The sequence below is a fragment of the Mandrillus leucophaeus genome, unplaced genomic scaffold (genome assembly GCF_000951045.1).
Source record: "Mandrillus leucophaeus isolate KB7577 unplaced genomic scaffold, Mleu.le_1.0 Scaffold1819, whole genome shotgun sequence".
NCBI classification, from domain to species: Eukaryota; Metazoa; Chordata; class Mammalia; order Primates; family Cercopithecidae; genus Mandrillus; species Mandrillus leucophaeus.
The window spans coordinates 6,278-26,351 of record NW_012101831.1 but is presented as its reverse complement, the minus strand read 5'-3'; the positions used below and the strand labels follow the sequence as shown (position 1 = coordinate 26,351).

At 39.4% G+C, this 20,074-nt stretch overlaps 1 protein-coding gene across 6 annotated transcripts in view; it reads left to right on the top strand.

Annotated features, from left to right (window-relative positions):
- HMGN3 (high mobility group nucleosomal binding domain 3) overlaps nt 1-14,726 on the top strand; it is a 32,311-nt gene extending 17,585 nt beyond the window's left edge. Inside the window, exons 2-7 of one of the 6 annotated variants that reach the window (XM_011977616.1) lie at nt 955-1,005; nt 7,385-7,414; nt 12,325-12,375; nt 13,570-13,683; nt 13,804-13,890; nt 14,244-14,726. In XM_011977616.1, the coding sequence (XP_011833006.1) occupies nt 955-1,005; nt 7,385-7,414; nt 12,325-12,375; nt 13,570-13,683; nt 13,804-13,890; nt 14,244-14,282 (372 nt within the window). In that variant the 3' untranslated portion in view covers nt 14,283-14,726. Of the gene's footprint in view, nt 1-954; nt 1,006-7,384; nt 7,415-12,324; nt 12,376-13,079 lie in introns of all 6 variants that reach the window. The other 5 variants (XM_011977615.1, XM_011977617.1, XM_011977619.1 and 2 more) reach the window with 5 other exon arrangements.
- Nucleotides 14,727-20,074: the final 5,348 nt, after the last annotated feature.

The following is a 20,074-nucleotide window of genomic DNA, read 5'->3' as shown; positions in this document are numbered from 1 at the left end:
GTCAAATGTCAGTTTGCTATTTGTATTTTTTTCTAACGGGTGCTCTATTCAGATCAGCAGCCTATTTGTGCCATAGAGACTGAGTATTCACTTTCCAACTTCATGTAGTTTTAAAATGTTAGTCTAGTTTTCTAATTAGTTTGTTTTAATATTATTTAATAACTCTTAGCCAATAAAAAATATTGGGACATGTGGAGTGTCCAATAAATCCAAAGTATATTTTACTTTAAAAATAAAGAAAATATAAGGTATGTTTTTTTCCCATAGTATACACATCCTGTAAAGGAGTCAGTTTTGAGCTGTCACAAGAGGAGACAGGTGCCGCCCCAGGGGATGGATCAAAACCTGGAAATAAATCAGCTGTGGGTGGCACGTTGCCTGGCTGTCATGCCGAGGCTGGGAGTTTAGTAGAGATACTAGAGTTGATAATGGAAAAATAGTAATCTATGATAAATTTGTCAGTTCATATCAAGAAATGGGCTAGAAATCAAGGCTAGGCAAAGATGGGATGAAAATGTGCTTTTGTGGTTGGCCTGGGCTTTACCAGCATCCTGCCCTTATCTTAAAGGAACGGAGTGACTGGAACAAGCAAGTGGAACAAGAGGGTGGCTCCCAGGCATTCCTGCCACTGACCTCTGGCCCCTGTTCTTTAACTGGAGTCGTCAATGATAAATGAAAGTCGCTTAGGGTGAATGCACATTGAGAACAGGGAATCGCATCATTCTTTCACCATTTCTGCTTTAAAAGTCGAGCAGCAGTTACGCAGCTATCTACTGTGTGTGTGCATGCATGCACGTAGGTGTGTACAAGACATACCCTGTTGTAACTTAGTTTTTCTCTGTAAAAAAATCTGTTGGCTTATCTTGTCCTGGGAATGAGGTAACTTTTTAAAAACATTTTTCTGATATGTGTTTTCCAATTTAAATACAATTCACTGAAATGTTTTCTTTCTAGTCTCCAGAGAATACAGAGGGCAAAGATGGATCCAAAGTAACTAAACAGGAGGTAAGTATATCTTTGACATCCTATATTTAATTATTTACATTAAAATGTTTAATATCATTAGGATTGTCTGCATCTGAATGAAATGGGGAGAATCATATGAACAAAGTTTAATATGAATGAACAAGGTTGTTAAGACTACATAAAACAGCGATAAATGTCTATATGTAGTCTCGCTTGGCCTAGATTTGTTTCAGTTGGATATATTGATGAGGCATTTTCCACTTACTGTGTTGTTTATATTTCTACCTATCAGCCCTGCTTTCCGTTAAAGCAGATACTGAGAATTCCTTCTGGGCAAAGAGTAATATAGTAGGTAAATTCATCAAGGAGAACAAAGTCTGCCTTTCACAGCAAGAAAATGAAAGACTGTAGATCTCATAAATTCTATGCTCTAATGAGTAGATTATAAATCAGTTTTTAGGTTCTGAATATTTTGCCTGAGAAGGATCATCTCTAAAATCAAAAACTATAGGCCAGGCGCAGTGGCTCACACCTGTAATCCCAGCACTTTGGGAGGCTGAGGCACGCGGATGATGAGGTCAGGAGATAGAGACCATCCTGGCTAACACAGTGAAACCCCATCTCTACTAAAAATATAAAAATTTAGGCAGGCGTCTGTAGTCCCAGCTACTCAGGAGGCTGAGGCAGGAGAATGGCATGAACCCGGGAGGCAGAGGTTGCAGTGAGCCGAGATCGCACCCCTGCACTCCAGCCTGGGCAACAGAGTGAGACTCCATCTAAAAAAAAAAAAAAAAAAAAAAAACTATAGAGGGATATACAATGTGTCAAAATATTAAAGCTTTTTTTTTTTTTTTTTTTAATTGGGGACACTCTTAGGATATTAGGATACTTAATTAGGCAATGATCCAAAGATATTTTGTATTAAAATTCAGAAACTTCCAAAAGTCCAGAAACTTGGAAGAGATTCTTGGATTTGACCCTCTGTGGTTATTACCATGAACCTCTAAAAAAAGATGGGCGAAACAGTAGGAAATGAGATATAACTTTGATGGCAATCATTCCCTTTGCACAAAGCTTTAGAATAGGTGGAAAACTGCAGCTGTTACCCTTGAACTTATCAACTAAAAGGGGTCATGAGTGAGACAAAAACAATATCTAGTTACAGGTTCTTTGATTGGGTGATTCATAATGTGGTTAATAATTCAGAGGAGTTTGTCATGATACCAAAACCCCTGCACAAGATTTGTACAAGGAAATTCATTCTGCCAAAGTGGAAAATCTTCAACAGAACCTATAAAGAAATAAGTTAAAAGCAAAACAAACAAAACCATCTGTCCCCATGATCCATGTACCTAGCATTCACTGTTTAACAGAGTTTGGAATAATCATGAAGTTTTTTATCCAAAGCAGAGTCACCACACATATGCGAGAACCAACCAAAAAATGATAAGAACCAACCAAAAAGTGATAAATGCTTGAATTTTCTTGGGAAATGGCAAAATGTGATTTTTAGAACAGTTGGCTAAGTATAACTAACCTTAATGTTTTTAAGATTTGGACGCCAAAACAAAAGCATTTGGGTTTTTCCTTAGGGACTGGCATTTAAATTGATTTGTCAGTCAGAAAACCTAGGAACACCATGGCACCCAGTAATCTTTGATTGTCTTCCCAATTCCACTACACCAAAAGCAAATCAAGCTGGTGAGAATATATATATAAAGGATATGTGTGTGGTTTTGTACAGCTGTATTATACATTTTATTTTATTTTGTTTTATTTTATTTTATTTTATTTTTTGAGACAGCATCTCACTCTGTCATCCAGGCTGGCGTGGGTGAGGTGGCGAGATCGTAGCTCACTGTAGTCTCTATCTCCCTGGCTCAAGTGATTCTCCCATCTCAGCCTGGGACTGTAGCTGCATGCTACCACACCTGGCTAATTTTTTTATTATGTTATTATTTTTGTTATTTTTATATTTTATTTTATATCATTTCTATGTATTTTATATATTTTTTGTTAATAAAAATGCTTTCTTAACAAGGCTCTACCTGTCATTTAAGCCAAGGCCAGATTAAAACTCATGATAATGACTTCAGAACATCAACACAGTTATTTAAAAAGTGAAAAGGTCAGTTAGTTTGCTGATGGTTTCGGGTAAAAACTGTCAGTATATTGATTTTTTTTTTCTTTCCCACTGGATTGACTGAATTTTTCAGTTATGTCATCGAGTATGCACCATCTTGACTATGGTAAATGGATAACAGTTACTAAGGGGGATTCTCTTTTGAAAATCCTTTTCCACTGCCATATTAGAAGGCATTGTGCAGGGGACTTGGATGGTAAACAACCAAAATAATACATTATAGTCATTACCATCAACAGTTACAAACCCTTTTACATCCATTATTTTGTCTGGTCCATATAGTAATTCTAAAATGAGAGGAAGCAGATTATTCCTCGATAAAAATGTATAAGCACCTATAATGTGCCAAGCACTGTTCTAAGCTCTCCAGATCCCACAGTGAACAAAACAAGCAAAAATCCCTGCTTTCATGGCACTTCCTTTTAGTGGGAGAGAGAGTAAAATAAAATGATTGAATATTAACTATGAAGATAAACAAAGCAAGGAAGGCGAATAGTGAATGTCAGAGAAGTGCTATTTTGGAGGACAGATTGGCAGATGTTATCCCTATTTTAACTAGAGCAAAGTTCTCAGAGAAACATGATTTTCCCTGGGTATTAGAACTTGTAAATAGCAGAACCAGGATAGATATCTGCATCTCCTGCTCCAAAATCCGCTATCCCTATGGCCCTTTTATGGCAGTCCTAAAAATCTGGTAATCCAGTATCCATTTTTCTGTCTTGTCTATTCCCAGCCAAGGCTCTGAGGTACAAACTTTTCTACTTCCCAGTTTTGAAAAGAAGGCAATTTCTTTTTAAGTTTTTTTTTTTTTTTTTTTTTTTAATAGAAGCAACTTGACTTTTGGGTTTTGCTTGGAGGTACATGGTCAGGCTCAGGAGCAAAAAAATCTCTTAAAAATAAAAATACTCCCACATTCCAAAGGAATGGTCCGTGTGTTTCAAGCAGTATCCAGCAAAGTACAGTAATTCTATTGAATGTAGCTATCCCCGTGTACTTTGTCATTGGGAGATTAGACTTCTATGTTTTGCAACCAGGATATTAAAGTAGAAGATTTCATGTCTTTCAGAGTAGGCTTCACCAGAATTTTCCCCAACCTAAAGGATGATCATGCCTATGGGATGATGCCTATGGGATAATTCCATTGTGACCAGCACCTATATACCGTAGTGACAAACCCTCACATTTGTCATATCTGTTTGTCATATTTATCAATGATGATTTTTCATTCTAAAAGCCCTCCTTCCCTCCCTGAGAGGTAGTAAAATAATTGGATATTGGCAATTAAGAAAAACAAAGCAAGGAAGGGGAATAGTGAATGTCAGAGAAGTGCTGAGGAGCAGTCTCTGGACCACTTTTCCTGAGGATTCACAATAAAAAAAAAAAAGAGAGAAATTCTTAATATCTTTTTTTTTTCCTTAGCAGTCCCACCCAATCTGAGTCTCAGATGAGTACTTCACATGTTAGTGTTTTAACAGGGAAAAAATAGCAGTCTCATCTATTTCATATCCAATAAATATAGTCCCATAGTTTATAGATTTTAAGGCTGTGAAAGCTGATGGAACTTTCCAGGAAGGTGTCCATACTTGCATGCATAATCAGTACTGCTGACTGTGAGTGAAACGTTCATCTCAGCCTCCACTGTTTGCAGTGAAAATGAAAATGTCTTATGATGGCTACTGGAAAAGAAAATGTAAGAAAGGTCTTTTTTAATGGCATAGAAAGAAGAGCTGGGAAATTTTAGGTAGCAAGTCATAAATTGATTTTATAATAAAAGATAGGATTTTTAGGGACTGGCTACAGCTTAGGCTTTTGTTTTTGTTTTTGTTTTTTCTCCCTCATTAATTTCCTAGGCTTTTTATTTTGGAACTCCTGTACTGGACCTGAATTTTTAAAAGGTATTAAGTCCTTTGGATCAGAACAACTGTTAGGCTCTGCAAAGCAGTGCTTAGATTGGAATGTCTCTGGAAATCCCAAAGAGCTCTCTGGCATCACTTAGTCTTCAGCATGTTCAGGTGTTCACATGGAGAGGAACAACAGTGTCACAGTTGGGGAGCTTTTCTCATGATTTTGCCTCACTTCATGGAGATTTTATTCAAGACAACTAGATGGCAGATAGGGAGGCAGTTTTGAGTTATGGCTAACATGTTTGGCCCCTTTTCAGGCCCCAAACTAAAGAGTAACTGAGTAGTGGCTCTAGGACTTCTTCCCCTCCCCACAAGTTCACAGTTGCTGTATGTTTCTGGTGCTTACTCCTTCTGTTCATCTCAATACTTATTGAGGGCCCCTGCTACATATTGGAGCCACAGAAATACAAGAGAAGGTGGTCCTGTGCAAGAGGGGATGGAGACATGAGTCAGATGAAGTGAATGTGAGGCAAGACCAACATGGTGCACATGAGTTGACATCAAGTGGAGAGGGAGTCAGATAAGGTTCTTTGACCTCTCTTTAGCAGGGAGACTGCCACTTTCATCTTGGAAGGTGTTGTTCTGCCTGCTGTAGTTTGTCAGACATGGGTTGTCCTTGAGGCCACACTGAAGCTTCAGAGCTGAGCTCTGTTGGGTAATTGGAAGGTGCTCTTTTCTCCTCTATGCTCAGAAAGTACATTAAAAAAACACAAGATACCCTCTTGTTGCCCGGTTTACTTGCAAATGTTGTCTTTTCTTCAGTATACTCAATACAGTTAACCATCCTAGGAAAAGTATTGCAGGATTTGGATTCTGGTTCCCAGGGACTTGTGGGTGCACTGTCAGGAATACACCCTTGAGAACCATAGCAGGCACTGTAGTTCCTATGGAGAATCTGACACACACTCCCCCTGTACTAATTCACAGGGCTATGTGCTGAGCTTACATGCTTTTACTCTGTGCAGTGAGTGTATCCCACCCAACCACTTAACCTGCACAGCCTCTCATTCTCAGCACATTCTCGTAGCTGGCCTTAAGTCCAGCTCTGATTTTTCCTCGAGACCCCAGGGTTAAAAGTATTCATGGAGGCTCTGGCCCTTCATTTCCTTCTGTAGTTTAAAGAAAGATGAGTTTAGCTTCTCTGGCTATTTTCAGCAAGAAAGTTCTTAGATGTGGAGATGGCAAGAAATATTTCTTCCAGTTTGGCCTGACTGGCTGACCTAGACTGACCTTAGCCCCACTTCAAGAATTCCATGATTCCTCATAATTATGGCATGGGTTCCTACTGACCATTTTTGCTGTCCCCCTTAGGAAAAATTATTTGAAACATTTAAGCTATTATACTGAGGCAAATTCTACATGAGGAAGTGAGAACTAGGGAAAGGCTTGGATTCATTTATTCAGCAAATACTGAGTTTATACTGTATGTTGGCCAGTACACTACTGTACTGGAGATGGAGCAGTGAATTAACCAGACAAAAAGTATGGAGTATTTATTTCTGGAGCACTTTTTTAAAAAGGCAGTTATACTTTTACAATGTGAAATCCCTTGGGGAGCCACTGTAGGTTGGATGGTAAGTAGAATATCAAATTTTGTGTGTTATTGCTGAAATGCCTAGGACAGTTCTTTCAATTTAGATTTTCTTTGCAGGGTCATTTGCTGTTAACTTGTAATATCCTTGAAGAAAAAAAGATTTCCCCAAAATATCAATCTCTACACAATTTCTCTGTAAATTTTCTAAACTTTGAAATTAAAAGAAAAAATTAATGCACTTTTAATTCTAGTTAAATCCTTTGAACGTATACTACTAGATAAATGTGTTTGTTTTGTTATCGGTAAAAAGAAGGCTTTCTAGTTAACTGCCAAGATTTGTAATCATTTTCATTTCTAACATAGCAGCAAGATGGGGAACTCCTGCTATTTTGGTTTCTACACAATTGCATAAGTCTCTTCTTGTATTAACTTAAAAGCTTTAGTTCCATTTTTAAGGAGCTGGAGTCAGACTGAAGACTAGCTCTTAAATAGCACCTCAATGTTCTTGCTGTTGATTTTGTCATAAAAGTAGAGGTTTTAATTCGGGATAAAGCCTAAATTGATCTTCATTTCCCTTACTTATTCACCACACCCTGAGTTGGGAGTAGCTGTTTATTTGAACAGTGTACCTACCCCTTTTTAGAAATACTTCCTCTTGAGTGTCATGGTGCCCAGGGGACTTGGGATATGTTTCATTGTGCTTACCTGGAGAAGGTGATGGGAATCATACATTATAGTCATTCAACAAAGTAAGGTATATTAAGAATAGATTTTTAAAAATCAACTTCGTTTTGTATAATCACCAAAAAATATGTATATTTTCCATTCCCTTTGTAGCCCACAAGACGGTCTGCCAGATTGTCGGCGGTAAGTACCTTAGAACCACTTTAGCGTTAGTTCTTATGAGTACATGGTCCCTTTGTCCAAAGTGAAGCAGCAAAAGGAAGATTAAGATGGTTTCCCATGAGTTTATTTTCTTTTTGAAAATTATCTAGGGTCCTCACATCTAGCAAATTTGACCAGTGTTACCAAGCAATTGACTTGATCAAATGTGTCAGACAGTGGCCAGCCCCATTACGAAGGATATAAAGCAGGATGTTATTTGACATTGCTATATCTCTGACACAAAAGTAGTATATTAGGCAAAGTTCCAGTCTTCAGATTCTACCTGTGATGCAGTGAAGTGGACAGAATTCTTATTCTCTGTCCACAACTCATACTTTAGAATGTTTATATGAGAATGTTCTGAAAGTTGTCTGAATCCATATACTGTAGCCTCATTTCAGACCTTAAGAATCTTTGTAACAGTAATAATTCTACTTCGCTATTTGGAGTCTCCTTCTGTGAGCCAGTAAATTCTTGTGGGGTTAGGATACAAGCTGAGATGGGCAGATGTGGCTGAACCTCCAAGGTGGACATCCTCCAGCTCTTCCTCATCAGCCTGTGCTCCCTACTGGCTCTTATGCTCTTCTCTTTCGCTGCCCTGCTAAGAGATTAGCTGGACTCCAGCGGAGGATTTTGTTTAAAATTCCTGCAGCCCAGGCTTTCCACTAAGAAGGTAGAGGGAAACGCACTGGTATTTTGACTGACACTATATTAGTATATCCTCATACTAGCTATTACAGAAGCTTCATGCTACTTTGGTCTTCAGGAAAGCATGGATTTCATTCTCAACCCAAATCTGTGTCTGGTACAATATAGGGAATCAAAGCAAAAATAGGTATTAGGACCACTCACAAGTTCGGAAATACAGCTGTTTGGATCAGGTGAGCCAGTGTTTCACGTGAGTCTCATAAGGAAGTGTATTAGTCTGTTTTCACACTGCTGATAAAGACATACTCAAGACTGGGCATTTTACAAAAGAAAGAAGTTTAATTGGATTTACAGTTCCATGTGGCTGGGGAAGCCTCACAATCATGGTGGAAGATGAGGAGCAAGTCACATCTTACGTGGGTGGCAGCAGGCAGAGAGAGAGAGAGCTTGTGCAGGGAAACTCCCATTTTTAAAACCATCAGATCTCATGAGACTCATTCACTTTCATGAGAACAGTGCAGGAAAGACCTGCCCCATAATTCAATCACCTCCCACCAGGTTCCTCCTATGACACATGGGAATTGTGGGAGTTACAATTCAAGATGACATTTGAGTGGGGACATAGCCAAACCATATCATTCTGCCCGCAGCCCCTCCCAAATCTCATGTCCTCATATTTCAAAACCAAACATGCCTTCCCAACAGTCCCCCAAATCTTAACTCATTTCAGCATTCACTCAAAAGTCCAAAGTCTCATTCAAGACAAGACAAGTCCCTTCTGCCTGTGAGCCTGTAAAATCAAAAGCAAGTTAGTTACTTCTAGGGTAAAATGGGGATACAGATATTGGGTAAATACCACCCTTCCAAATGGGAGAAATTGGCCAAAACACAGGGGCTACAGACCCCGTGCAAGTCTGAAATCCAGCAGGGCAGTCAAATCTTAAAGTTCCAAAATGATCTCCTATGACTCCTTTTCTTGCATCCAGGTCACGCAGATGCAGGACATAGGTTTCCATGGTCTTGGGTAACTCCGCCCCCGTGGCTTTTCAGGATACGTCTTCCCTCCTGGCTGCTTTCACAGACTGGCATTGAGTGACTGTGGCTTTTCCAGGCACACAGTGAAAACTGCCAGTGGATCTACCATTCTGGGGTCTGGAGGGCAGTGGCCCTCTTCTCACGGCTCCACTAGGCAGTTTCCCAGTAGGGACTCTGTGTGAGGGCTCCAACCCCACATTTCCCTTCTGCACTGCCCTAACAGAGGTTATCCATGAGGACCCTGCCCCTGCAACAACGTCTGCCTGGGCATCCAGGTGTTTCCATACATGTGAAATCTAGGCAGAGGTTCCCAAACCTCAATTCTTAACTTCTGCGCACTCGCAGGCTCAGCACCACACGGAAGCTGCCAAGGCTTGGGACTTCCACCCACTGAAGCAACAGCCCCTGTACCTTAGCCCCTTTTAGTCACAGCTGGAGCGGCTGGGAGACAGGGCACCAAGTCCCTAGACTGCACACAGCAGAGGAACCCTGGGACCCTGGGTCAGGCCCACAAAACCATTTGTCCTCCTAAACCTCTGGGCCTGTAATGGGAGAGGCTGCTGCAAAGCTCTCTCACATGCCCTGGAGACATTTTTCCCATTGTATTGTGCATAGCATTTGGCTCCTCATTACTTATGCAAATTTCTTCAGCCGGCTTGAATTTCTCCTCAGCTCAGAAAATAGGATTTTCTTTTCCGTCACATTGCCAGGCTGCAAATTTTCCAAACTTTTCTGCTCTGTGTCTCTTTTAAAACTGAATGCCTTTAACAGCAGCCAGGTCACCTCTTGAATGCTTTGCTGCTTTGAAATTTTTTCCACCAGATACCCTAAATCATCTTTCTCAAGTTCAAAGTTCCATGGATCTCTAGAGCAGGGGCAAAATGTTGCCAGTCTCTTTGCTAAAACATAACAAGTCACCTTTGCTCCAGTTCCCAACAAGTTCCTCATCTCCATCTGAGACCACCTCTGCCTGGATTTCATTGCCAATATCATTATAAGCATTTTGGTTAAAGCCATTCAACAAGTCTTTAGTAAGGGTCAAAGCCGTTCAGCAAGTCTCTAGAGAGTTCCAAACTTTCCCACATTTTCTTGTCTTCTTCTGAGCCCTCCACACTGTTCCAACCTCTGTCTGTTACCCAGATCTAAAGTCACTTTCACATTTTCAGTTATCTTTCAGCAGCGCCCCACTCTTCTGGTACCAATTTACTGTGTTAGTCCATTTTCACACTGCTGATAAAGACATACCCAAGACTGGACAATTTACAAAAGAAAGAGGTTTTATTGGACTTACAGTTCCATGTGGCTGGGGAAGGCTCACGATCATGGAGAAAGGCAAAAGGAGCAAGTAATGTCTTACGTGGATGGTGGCAGGCGAAGAGAGACAGAGCTTGTGCAGGGAAACTCCTGTTACTAAAACCATCAGATCTCATGAGACTCATTCACTAATCATAAGACCTGCACAGGAAAGACCCACCCCTGTAATTCAATCACCTCCCACCGGGTTCCTCGCACGACACATGGGAATCGTAGGAGTTACAGTTCAAGATGAGATTTGAGTGGGGACACAGCCAAACCATATCAGGAAGACGTGTCAGTCACTAGGAGGACTTAAGAGCTGGGGTTGCTGTTGTGAATCTCCAGGCAGTTAAGGGAACACACCTTGTAAGTCAAATGAAAACCAAAATTTAAAACGAAGCTTTTCCTGAGCACCAGAAACCAGCAATATAAGCACCTTCCACTGAGATCATTCCGTGTGCTACGGAAACAGAGCCTCCTCAGAGGCCAGCAGGATTACGGACTTCATAACCTCATTTCCTGGTCCCATCAAAACACTTGAATGCTGGGTCAGAGGGAAAGGTCTGCCCTACAGAAAATAATATAAAAGGAAATTGTTTACTGTAAATGGAGAAAACATGTATATTAATACAGTATATCAAAGCTTAGGATGACAAAATGTTTTAAATTCTGAAAATGTAAGAACCATGAAAGCTGCTATATTTGGGCTGCAGATTTAGGGTGATAAGAAGATTAATAAAAACATCTCTTACTTTTCAAGCTCAATTTTCTTTTTATTTGAAAGGTCATTTCTAACAGCCAATCTTCTGAAATCGAACTGTCTACAATTTCCCTTTATGCACTTGATGAAAAGGGGCAGATTCAGTGTGAACCTGAATTACCTAGAGGCAGTAGGGAGGAACATGTATTTTTCTCCATAGGGGGAGACCCTGGCCAGTGTTTTCTATTTTAAAACCATTCTAGTGCTGGGAGAGATGTACACTTTTTTCTAGTTCTATGAGAGAAATATTTGCCCTAAAGTATCTACAGAAAACTCCTGGAGTCAAATGGTTATCTTTTCCAGTTATCCGCATGTGCCACCTGGTCTCAGGCCCCTGGGAAGCTGGCCAGGGCTGAAGCATTGTGTGGCAGAGGGACCGTGGTCACACGGTGTGTGAGTGCTGCTCATGGGAACTGGAGGGAGGACCACATGAGGCAGGAAAAAATAGTTTCCTAGGGGACTCTTTGGCTAATAATATCTGTGAAAAATTTTAAACTTTGGGAGCTAACAGTAGACATTTTATCATTATAATTATGTTCTCAATGAAAACCTCTAGGGACAAATGAGCCCAGCATATCTGGTTAGGCAAAAGATTCTCACCTTGAGCTGGCATTGGAGAGAATAAAAGTAGGAAGAAGCTTGGCAACAGAAACTCGAAATCTACATCAGAAGTGGAAGGATTTGGAAGTGATTTTGAAATACTTCACAGGCAGCAGTCTTCATTACCAGCTGGGCTTTGCTAGTGATTGTGCTGTGATTTCTAGATTGTTAGGAAGGCCAGTGCAACTGAATTCACTGAGTCCTTTGGCCACGGGCCTGAGTCATCCCTCTTGCTGCTGTGCTGTGATAAAAGGAAGAACAGACACGTAGGAGATAGAAGCTTAGACCTGTTCCCGGAGAGCTATTCTGGACCAGGGAATGAGGAGTCAGCTTTTCGATCTCACCTGCAGTTCCCTTGTGAACCCAGGGTGAAAATAGTTATGAAATGCAGAGATCTTTATGCTGTTACCTGGTGCTGAAAATAGGATGAAATACTTTTTAATGACCAAGGCCTTGTCAAAATGCATAGTTGTCTTTGTTAGTCTTTTTGCGTTTCTTTTGGTGCTGACAGTTGTCTTTTTCAGTATTTGTGTAATTTAAATTATCTTTGCAGAAACCTGCTCCACCAAAACCTGAACCCAAACCAAGAAAAACATCTGCTAAGGTAAGAAGTGCTGTTTCCCACTTTTGGCTTTTTAAACAATGAACAAATTATAATTCCCTACCTCAGAATCATTCAAGGAAAGGCCATATTTAATGATCCAAGCTAAAACCGTTACCACTGTTATGGGCTTTCTTAAAGGCATAAAGCACAGTTTTCTGCCTTAATAGGAGTGTGTTTTCCATTTGGTCAGTGAGGCACAGGAAGTCAGAGATGTTGCTCTGAGAAGCCTCGTGTCCAAAGGGGGTTTGGCAGCAGCAGCCTCGTGAACATGCGGTTCACATGGCGCGCAGCGGGGGTGAGTTTGGGCCCTGGCAGCACTGCCTTACTATGGGAGGAATTTGGGAAGGGGCTTCTGACTTCATCTAACTGGATTTTGCCAGCCAGTCTGAGGTCTAATAATAACAATATAATAATGCCAGCAGGTAATACTAGCATTTATAAGGCCCTTAGAGTATGGCAGATATGGTTGATTGCTTTACTCATACGACCTTCACATAAACTCTATTGAAGTAGATACAAATATCCTGTTTTGCAGATGAGGAAACTGAAATACAGAATTCTTAGGGAACTTACCCAAAGTGGCTTTTCTGCTCTCTACCCTTCGGTATTGTCCCATGTGAATTGTTTGAAACTTACGTGTATAGTGGTGTGAGTAGGTGATTTCAGAAACAGAACTCACTTTTGTTGTTTGGTCTTAAAATTAGGAACTTTGCTTCATCTGGGCTGCATTTCCTGGCACCTTCCCAGCTTTCTAGTCATGCAAGCCATGTGTCTCCACGTGAGGGGTTTCACTGGAAAGCAGCAGCAGAGCCACCCCCTGGCTGGGTTCTCCCCCAGCTCTGCCTCCTCCTTCCCCAAGTCCTGCTGCTGCTGTCTCCATGGCAGAACCACTTCTCCCCTTACTGGAGGGGAGGTCCACTGAACAAATCCAGGAGAGGAATCATTGTGTTTTCCACAGAAGAGAAAGTACACTGGACTTTCTGTGCAACCTGTTATTACATTTTCACAGAGACTCATATTTGTGCAGTACAGCTCAGCTGAAACCCAGCAAAATTGGGCTCCCGTGTCTCCATAAAGGCCACCATGATGGTGATGGTTGTACTTCACCTTGTGTTTGGACAGAGGCTGATTGATTTTGGCCATCATCACACCATGTCTAATATTCTCTTCCCCTCTGCTTTGATCCCCTGTTAGAAAGAACCTGGAGCAAAGATTAGCAGAGGTGCTAAAGGGAAGAAGGAGGAAAAGCAGGAAGCTGGAAAGGAAGGTACTGCACCATCTGAAAATGGTGAAACTAAAGCTGAAGAGGTACTTTTCATAAATACCTCCCACTGATTGAATCAGTGTCTTTAAAGAAATTTCTCAATCCTTCAGCCGGTGATAGCACGTTCTTAATGTCTCTTTTTATTGCCTGTAATGTTATTGCAGATCCACATCTCTCGCTCAACTGTTAATGTCTCAACCTCCAGAGGCACCCCACCCAGCACACTGTCAGTAAAGGGGCAGATTGAAACAGTGAGAGTTAAGGGTACAGTAGAAAATTCTGCATGTTTGCAGTGACTAGAATCAGATAGTAGTGTGGTGGTTTTTTGTTTTTTGTTTTTTTTTTAATTATCATGAAGAGTGGGAGCTTGCAGGTAAGGCTTCTGTGGTTGTTTGAAAAGCAGAAAGCAATAAATGCAAGAAAGTGTTTGTGTAATGTATTCCTGCTTTGTCTCTTCTTCACTCAGAGTTGAAATAGGTTTTGCAGTAAAGCTGGAAGAAAAAAAGAAAACAAATGTTCAAAACTGTGTGTTTGTGTGTGGAATTTCCTTTGCTTATAGTAGTTTTAGTAGTAACTATATTTTTTTTTCCTTTCTTTTTCACAGGCACAGAAAACTGAATCTGTAGATAACGAGGGAGAATGAATTGTCATGAAAAATTGGGGTTGATTTTATGTATCTCTTGGGACAACTTTTAAAAGCTATTTTTACCAAGTATTTTGTAAATGCTAATTTTTTAGGACTCTACTAGTTGGCATACAAAAATATATAAGGATGGACATTTTATCGTCTCATAGTCATGCTTTTTGGAAATTTACATCATCCTCAAGTAAAATAAATATCAGTTAAATATTGGAAAGCTGTGTGTAAGATTGATTCAGCATTCCATGCACTTGCTTTAAAATTTAGTCCTGTGCATACTGTGGTGTTTTTACTGTGCATATTTGAATTTTTCATGCAGTTTTTCTAGAGCAATAATCAGTGGTGCTTTTGTACCTAGGTTTTATGTGATTTTAATGAAACATGGATAGTTGTGGCCACCTGCTGACTATTTGTGGTTTAAAATAAAAGGTTTACTTGTCTGCAAAATACCTGACTTTTAGTATCTTTACTGCATTTTGGGAGTGTTTCATTTTATTGTTGCAGAAGATATAAAGAATTTTGATGGACCTTGCCATAGCGGTATCTCCAATAAGTCAAATAAGATTGTTTCTTAATTTTCTGGCCTTTAACGTTGTTACTATTTTAATAAAATCATCTATGAATGCTGCTGTAGAAGAATTACATCTAATTCACTTTATACCAGAAGTGGCCAGCAATGATTACTGTATAATAAAACTTCATAAAGCACTAATTTTTTAAAATCCTTATAAATAGGATATAGTTCTGCTAAATCAAAGCTAGTAAAAAAAAAAAAAAAAAAACATAAACTGAGGCTCAACTTTGAAAATCTCCCACTTTCAAAATCATAAATACTAAGTCACATTTGTATAAAATCCTTCGCATTCAGTTGAGGACTTCACAGCTTTGAAAGTGCTTTACCCAACATGAGCATGTTTCAGCCTTGCATCAGTTTGAGAATGGAGTTGGCACGGGTGTATTAGAGCTCCTTTCTAGGATAAGAAATGGAGATGTGGAGTGTATTTGACTTACTGGAAGGAGAAAATCCAGGCTGGAGTCTTTTGAATTTTAAACAGTGTCTTTATGTCTATGAAAGGACATAGCAGTGCCAGGAACAGAGGAGTTATTTTATATGTGTTATTTTTTGTTGTTGTTTGCAACCTGAGAAGTTTGGTAACTGCATCAGCACCCCAGGAAAGCTGAATTATGGGCATTCGGCTTAAATGAAGACTTGAATCTTTTAAGATGGCAAGTAGTGCCTGTGCTGCTCAGGGACTCCTGCAAAGAAGCTGTTGTTCCTTTGGGCCTTAGGTGCTTTTATGTTGTGCTTATCAACAAAGTTCCTCCTCCAGATTATATTTTGGGGCTAAGAACTTAAACTTGTCTCCTTGTCCCAAGTCTGTCATTAGTTGACTGCATATATCAACCGTATTATATACAGAATAATCTTGTTCATAGTTTACTTGGTTTCTGAGTATGAAACATACCTTAATTCATGAGTTTTGGACATGCTAAAAACTGCTTTACCTCGAAGAAAAATATCTAGTATGCAGTGAACACTTTACAAAAATATTTTCAGTATACAGTTAGTACTCAGTTGGAGTATATTGCTGGCTAGTTTCCAGTCCAGAAGTGAACCATAAATTCCCTAGGTTTACTTTTTAAAAAATTAAGTAAGTGATACCAGTGATTAAAAAAAGACCAAATACTACAATAATACATAAAGCAAAAAGTCAAAATCTTTTTTCCTCCCATTCCTACATCCCAGAGATAATCACTGCACACTATTTTGTCTAGTTTGTCTTTCTCGTGTGTGTGTGTGTGTGTGTGTGTGTGTGTGTTAGGGTTATGTATATACACACATACATATGTATATATAATTTTTAAAAGAATGAATCACTATCCTATTTTGAATTTATTCAATCTGTAGTTGGAGAAATAGATCATTTCTAATATTACAGTGCTGCCAATACAAACATGCCTGTATCCAAAGCTTTGCCTACCTATGTATTTCTTCTCTCAACTAAATAACTTCCCAGAAGCAGAATGTCTGAATCAAAGGGAATATACATTTGACATTTTGACTGCCTCCAAAAAAGATGTACCAATTTCCCCTTCCATCACCAACATATGAATACCATCTCTTTCCACCTTTGCCAGCACTCATTTTGGTCAGTCTAATAAATGAAAATATGCCTCACTTTTAGTTTTAAATGTATTCTATTACTAGTAAAATTGAACTTTTTCTGTTTAATGGTCATTTGAATTTCTGTGAATTCTGATTTTGTCTTTTTCTATTGGGGAGTCAGTGTGTTTTAAATCATTGTTACTCATAACAACCATTGATGCTATTACTATTATTAATAGTGTGCTATTATAGTATGCTATTATAGTAATAGTAGCATCAACTATTACTATTATTACTGTTAGTAATAGCATCAAACACACAAAGATCAGGGGTTCTATAGGCTATTGATGTCTACTTAAGTACAATAAATGGATATCATGGCCACATTGACAAAATGAGCAGATACCATAGAGACCACAGCTACCCACAATAACCCAGGATCCCCCAAATTGGTCCCCCAGAACTTGAAGATTTGATGAATATACTGCCAAAGATAAGGACACACTACCTTCAACTACATGGAAGTTGTGGGACTCTCCATGCACTGCCCCACTGCTACCCCTTTGGTGAATTTATAGAAAATTAGGAAAAGGTTCTCCTTCTCTAAGACACTTGTCTGCTAATTTTCTGGAGAATTATAAAAGCCCTATGAATCTACAATCGCTTTGAGTCAAATGGTGCCCCCTGTAATTGAGTTGCACTATTTGTACACTTGACATTTACTGCACACTTAAAATTCTCTCTGGAGGCTACCCCATGGATTCTGGTGCAGCAAGAGTGGGCATGTGGCCCTGGAATCCCCAACTGTAAGTTCTGTGAAAAGTTAATCTGAACCAAAAGTCAAGATACAATGGTCAAACAATAGGTGAACCATCCCATAAAACCTTAAATGTGTGTTTACATAATTAAGAAGTTGGAAATAGGTATGAAATGAAGGTTTCTATCCCCAAATTTTAGGGGACATAACTGTTGGTTAGAGGTACAAATGCTATCCCTTAGGTTGACCAAAAATAGTGCGCTTAGAAAAGCTGTCTCACCTCAGCTATCACATGCTAACATGTCTCTTTTTTGACTGTGTTTCCTTTATCATGAGTGCCAAACTTTCATTATTTTCTATTTATTATTTTATGCAGAATATTGATTTAAAATCTTAGCATGGTTATAATGATTAGGATAATAATAGCCAGAATGTGTTTAAGGTCCTGTAATAAGCACTTTACATAAATAATTTTAATTTAGAAGAAAATGTTTAATTATTTATCTAAATGTAATGTTCCTGTCCCCTAGTAAAAATAAGCCCAATTTTACAACACCAAATAGAGACTTAAGCTCACTTAAAGCCATAAAGGGAACTTTGTGATTATGCATCTCTTCCCTCATGGGAGAAGAGAAAGTCTTTGAAAGCCCAGTTTTAAAATGATACTTACATGTATATCTTCATGACTTTAAATTAGGCAGTGATTTCTTAGGTTTGACATCAAAAGCACAAGAAACTAAATTAAAAATAAGTAATTTAGGCTGGGCATGGTGGCTCACATCTGTAATCCTAGCACTTTGGGAGGCCGAGGGCAGATCACCTGAGGTCAGGAGTTCGAGATTATCCTGGCCAACATGGTGAAACCCTGTCTCTACTAAAAATACAAAATTAGCCAGGTGTAGGGGCGTGTGACTGTAGTCCCAGCTACTAGGGAGGCTGAGACAGGAGAATTGCTTGAACTCAGGAGGTGGAAGTTGCAGTGAGCTGAGATCATGCCATTGCACTCCAGCATGGGCGACAGGAACAAAACTCCATCTCAGAGGGAAAAAAAAGCAAAAGATTTCAATAGACATTGCTCCAAAAATGGATACAAATGGCCAGTAAGCACATGAAATATGAGAGGATAGTCAACATCATTAGTAGGGAAATGCAACTGAAAACCGTAATGAGGAATCACTTTATACCCACTGGGATGGCTATTATAATAATTTTAAAGGAAAAATAGTGAGTACTGGAGAAGATAGAGAGATTTGAGCCTTCGTTCACTTCTCGTGGGACTGTAAAATGGTAAGCCTCTTTAGAAAACGGTTTGGCGGCTCCTCAAAAGTTAAACGGTTACCACATGATCCAGCAATTCCACTCCTAGGTACATCCTCAAGAGAACTGAAAGCATATGTTCACACAAAAACTTGCACATGAATGTTCATAGTAGCATTATTGCTAATAATGAAAAAGTGGAAACCAATCCAGATGTTCATCAACTGATGAGTAGATAAACAAATGTAGTATGTCCATAAAATGGAATAGCCATAAACAGGAATGAAATATTGATACATGTTACCACACAGATAAACGTTGGAAACAAAATGCTAAGTAAAAGAAGCCAGATGTAAAAGGCCACCTATATGAAATGTCCAGAATAGGCAAATCCATAGAGACACAAACTAGAATATTGGTTGCCAGGGGATGGGGGAGGGAGGAAAGGCAGGTGGCTACTAAAGGGTGCAGGGTGTCTTTTGTAATGTCCTGGAATTAAATAGTGGTGATGCTTGAACAACTTCATAAATATACTAACAACTACTGACTTGTATTCTTTTTAAAAAATGACTTTTCATAAGCCTACTGAGAGCACAGGACTTAGAATCAGGAGGCCTGAGCTTAAATCCCGGTACTATTTCTCAATAATTGTGTGAACTCAGAAAAGTCATTTAAGTTCTAGCTCTCAGTTTTCTCTGTAAAATAAAGATAGTATCTGTTTGACAAAGCTGTTAGGATTGAATGAGATAGTCACTGTGAAATCACCTGGTGCAGTGTCTAAAATACAGTAGGTTTTCCACAAATAACAGTTGAACTCATTGGATGAATACAAACGGGCTATGTAGCCATCTTCCGATGAGTATATACCATGTATTTTTGTCAGAGGCAGTGGGTATCTCTTGAACAATGCAAAGGAATTGTGCTCCTCTTAGAAGGCAATATATTATAATCGTTAAACTTGTGAACACTGAAGCCAGGCTGGGTTCAAACTTGTCTTGGTTACTTACCAGCTGTATGACCACAAGAGTTTACTCAGTTATTTATATTTTAGTATTTTTATATATAAATGGGATTTAAAATGGTACTTACTTTATAAGGTGTTTAGAAGTGTTAAATGGCACAGATTTAAGTGTTCAGGGAGTGATGTGGTTTGGCTGTGTCCCCACACAAATCTTATCTTGAATTGTAGTTCCCGTAATTCCCAACTGTTGTGGGAGGGACCAGGTGGAGACAGTTGAATCCTGGGGCAGTTTCCCCCATCCTGTTCTCATGATGGTGAATTAGTTCTCATGAAATCTGATGGTTTTATAAGGGGCCTTCCCCGCCACCTTTGCTTCTGACCTCTCTTGCCTGCCACCATATAAGATGTGCCTTTGTTCCTCCTTTGGCTTCCACCATGATTGTGAGGCCTTCCCAGCTTTGTGAAACTGTGAGACCGTTACACCTCTTTTTCTTTATAAATTACCCAGCCTCATGTATGTCTTTATTAGCAGCATGAGAATGGACTAATACAGGGAATATTAATATTTCTAGCCAAAACATGGAGCATATTAGTTCCTTGAGGAGTGGTTACATTGTCTCATTCTCCCTTGTGCCTCTAGGACATGACAAACTAAATAGACTCAGTAAATACTTGTTGAACTGAATTTAGTCTTTTATGGACAGGAAATGACC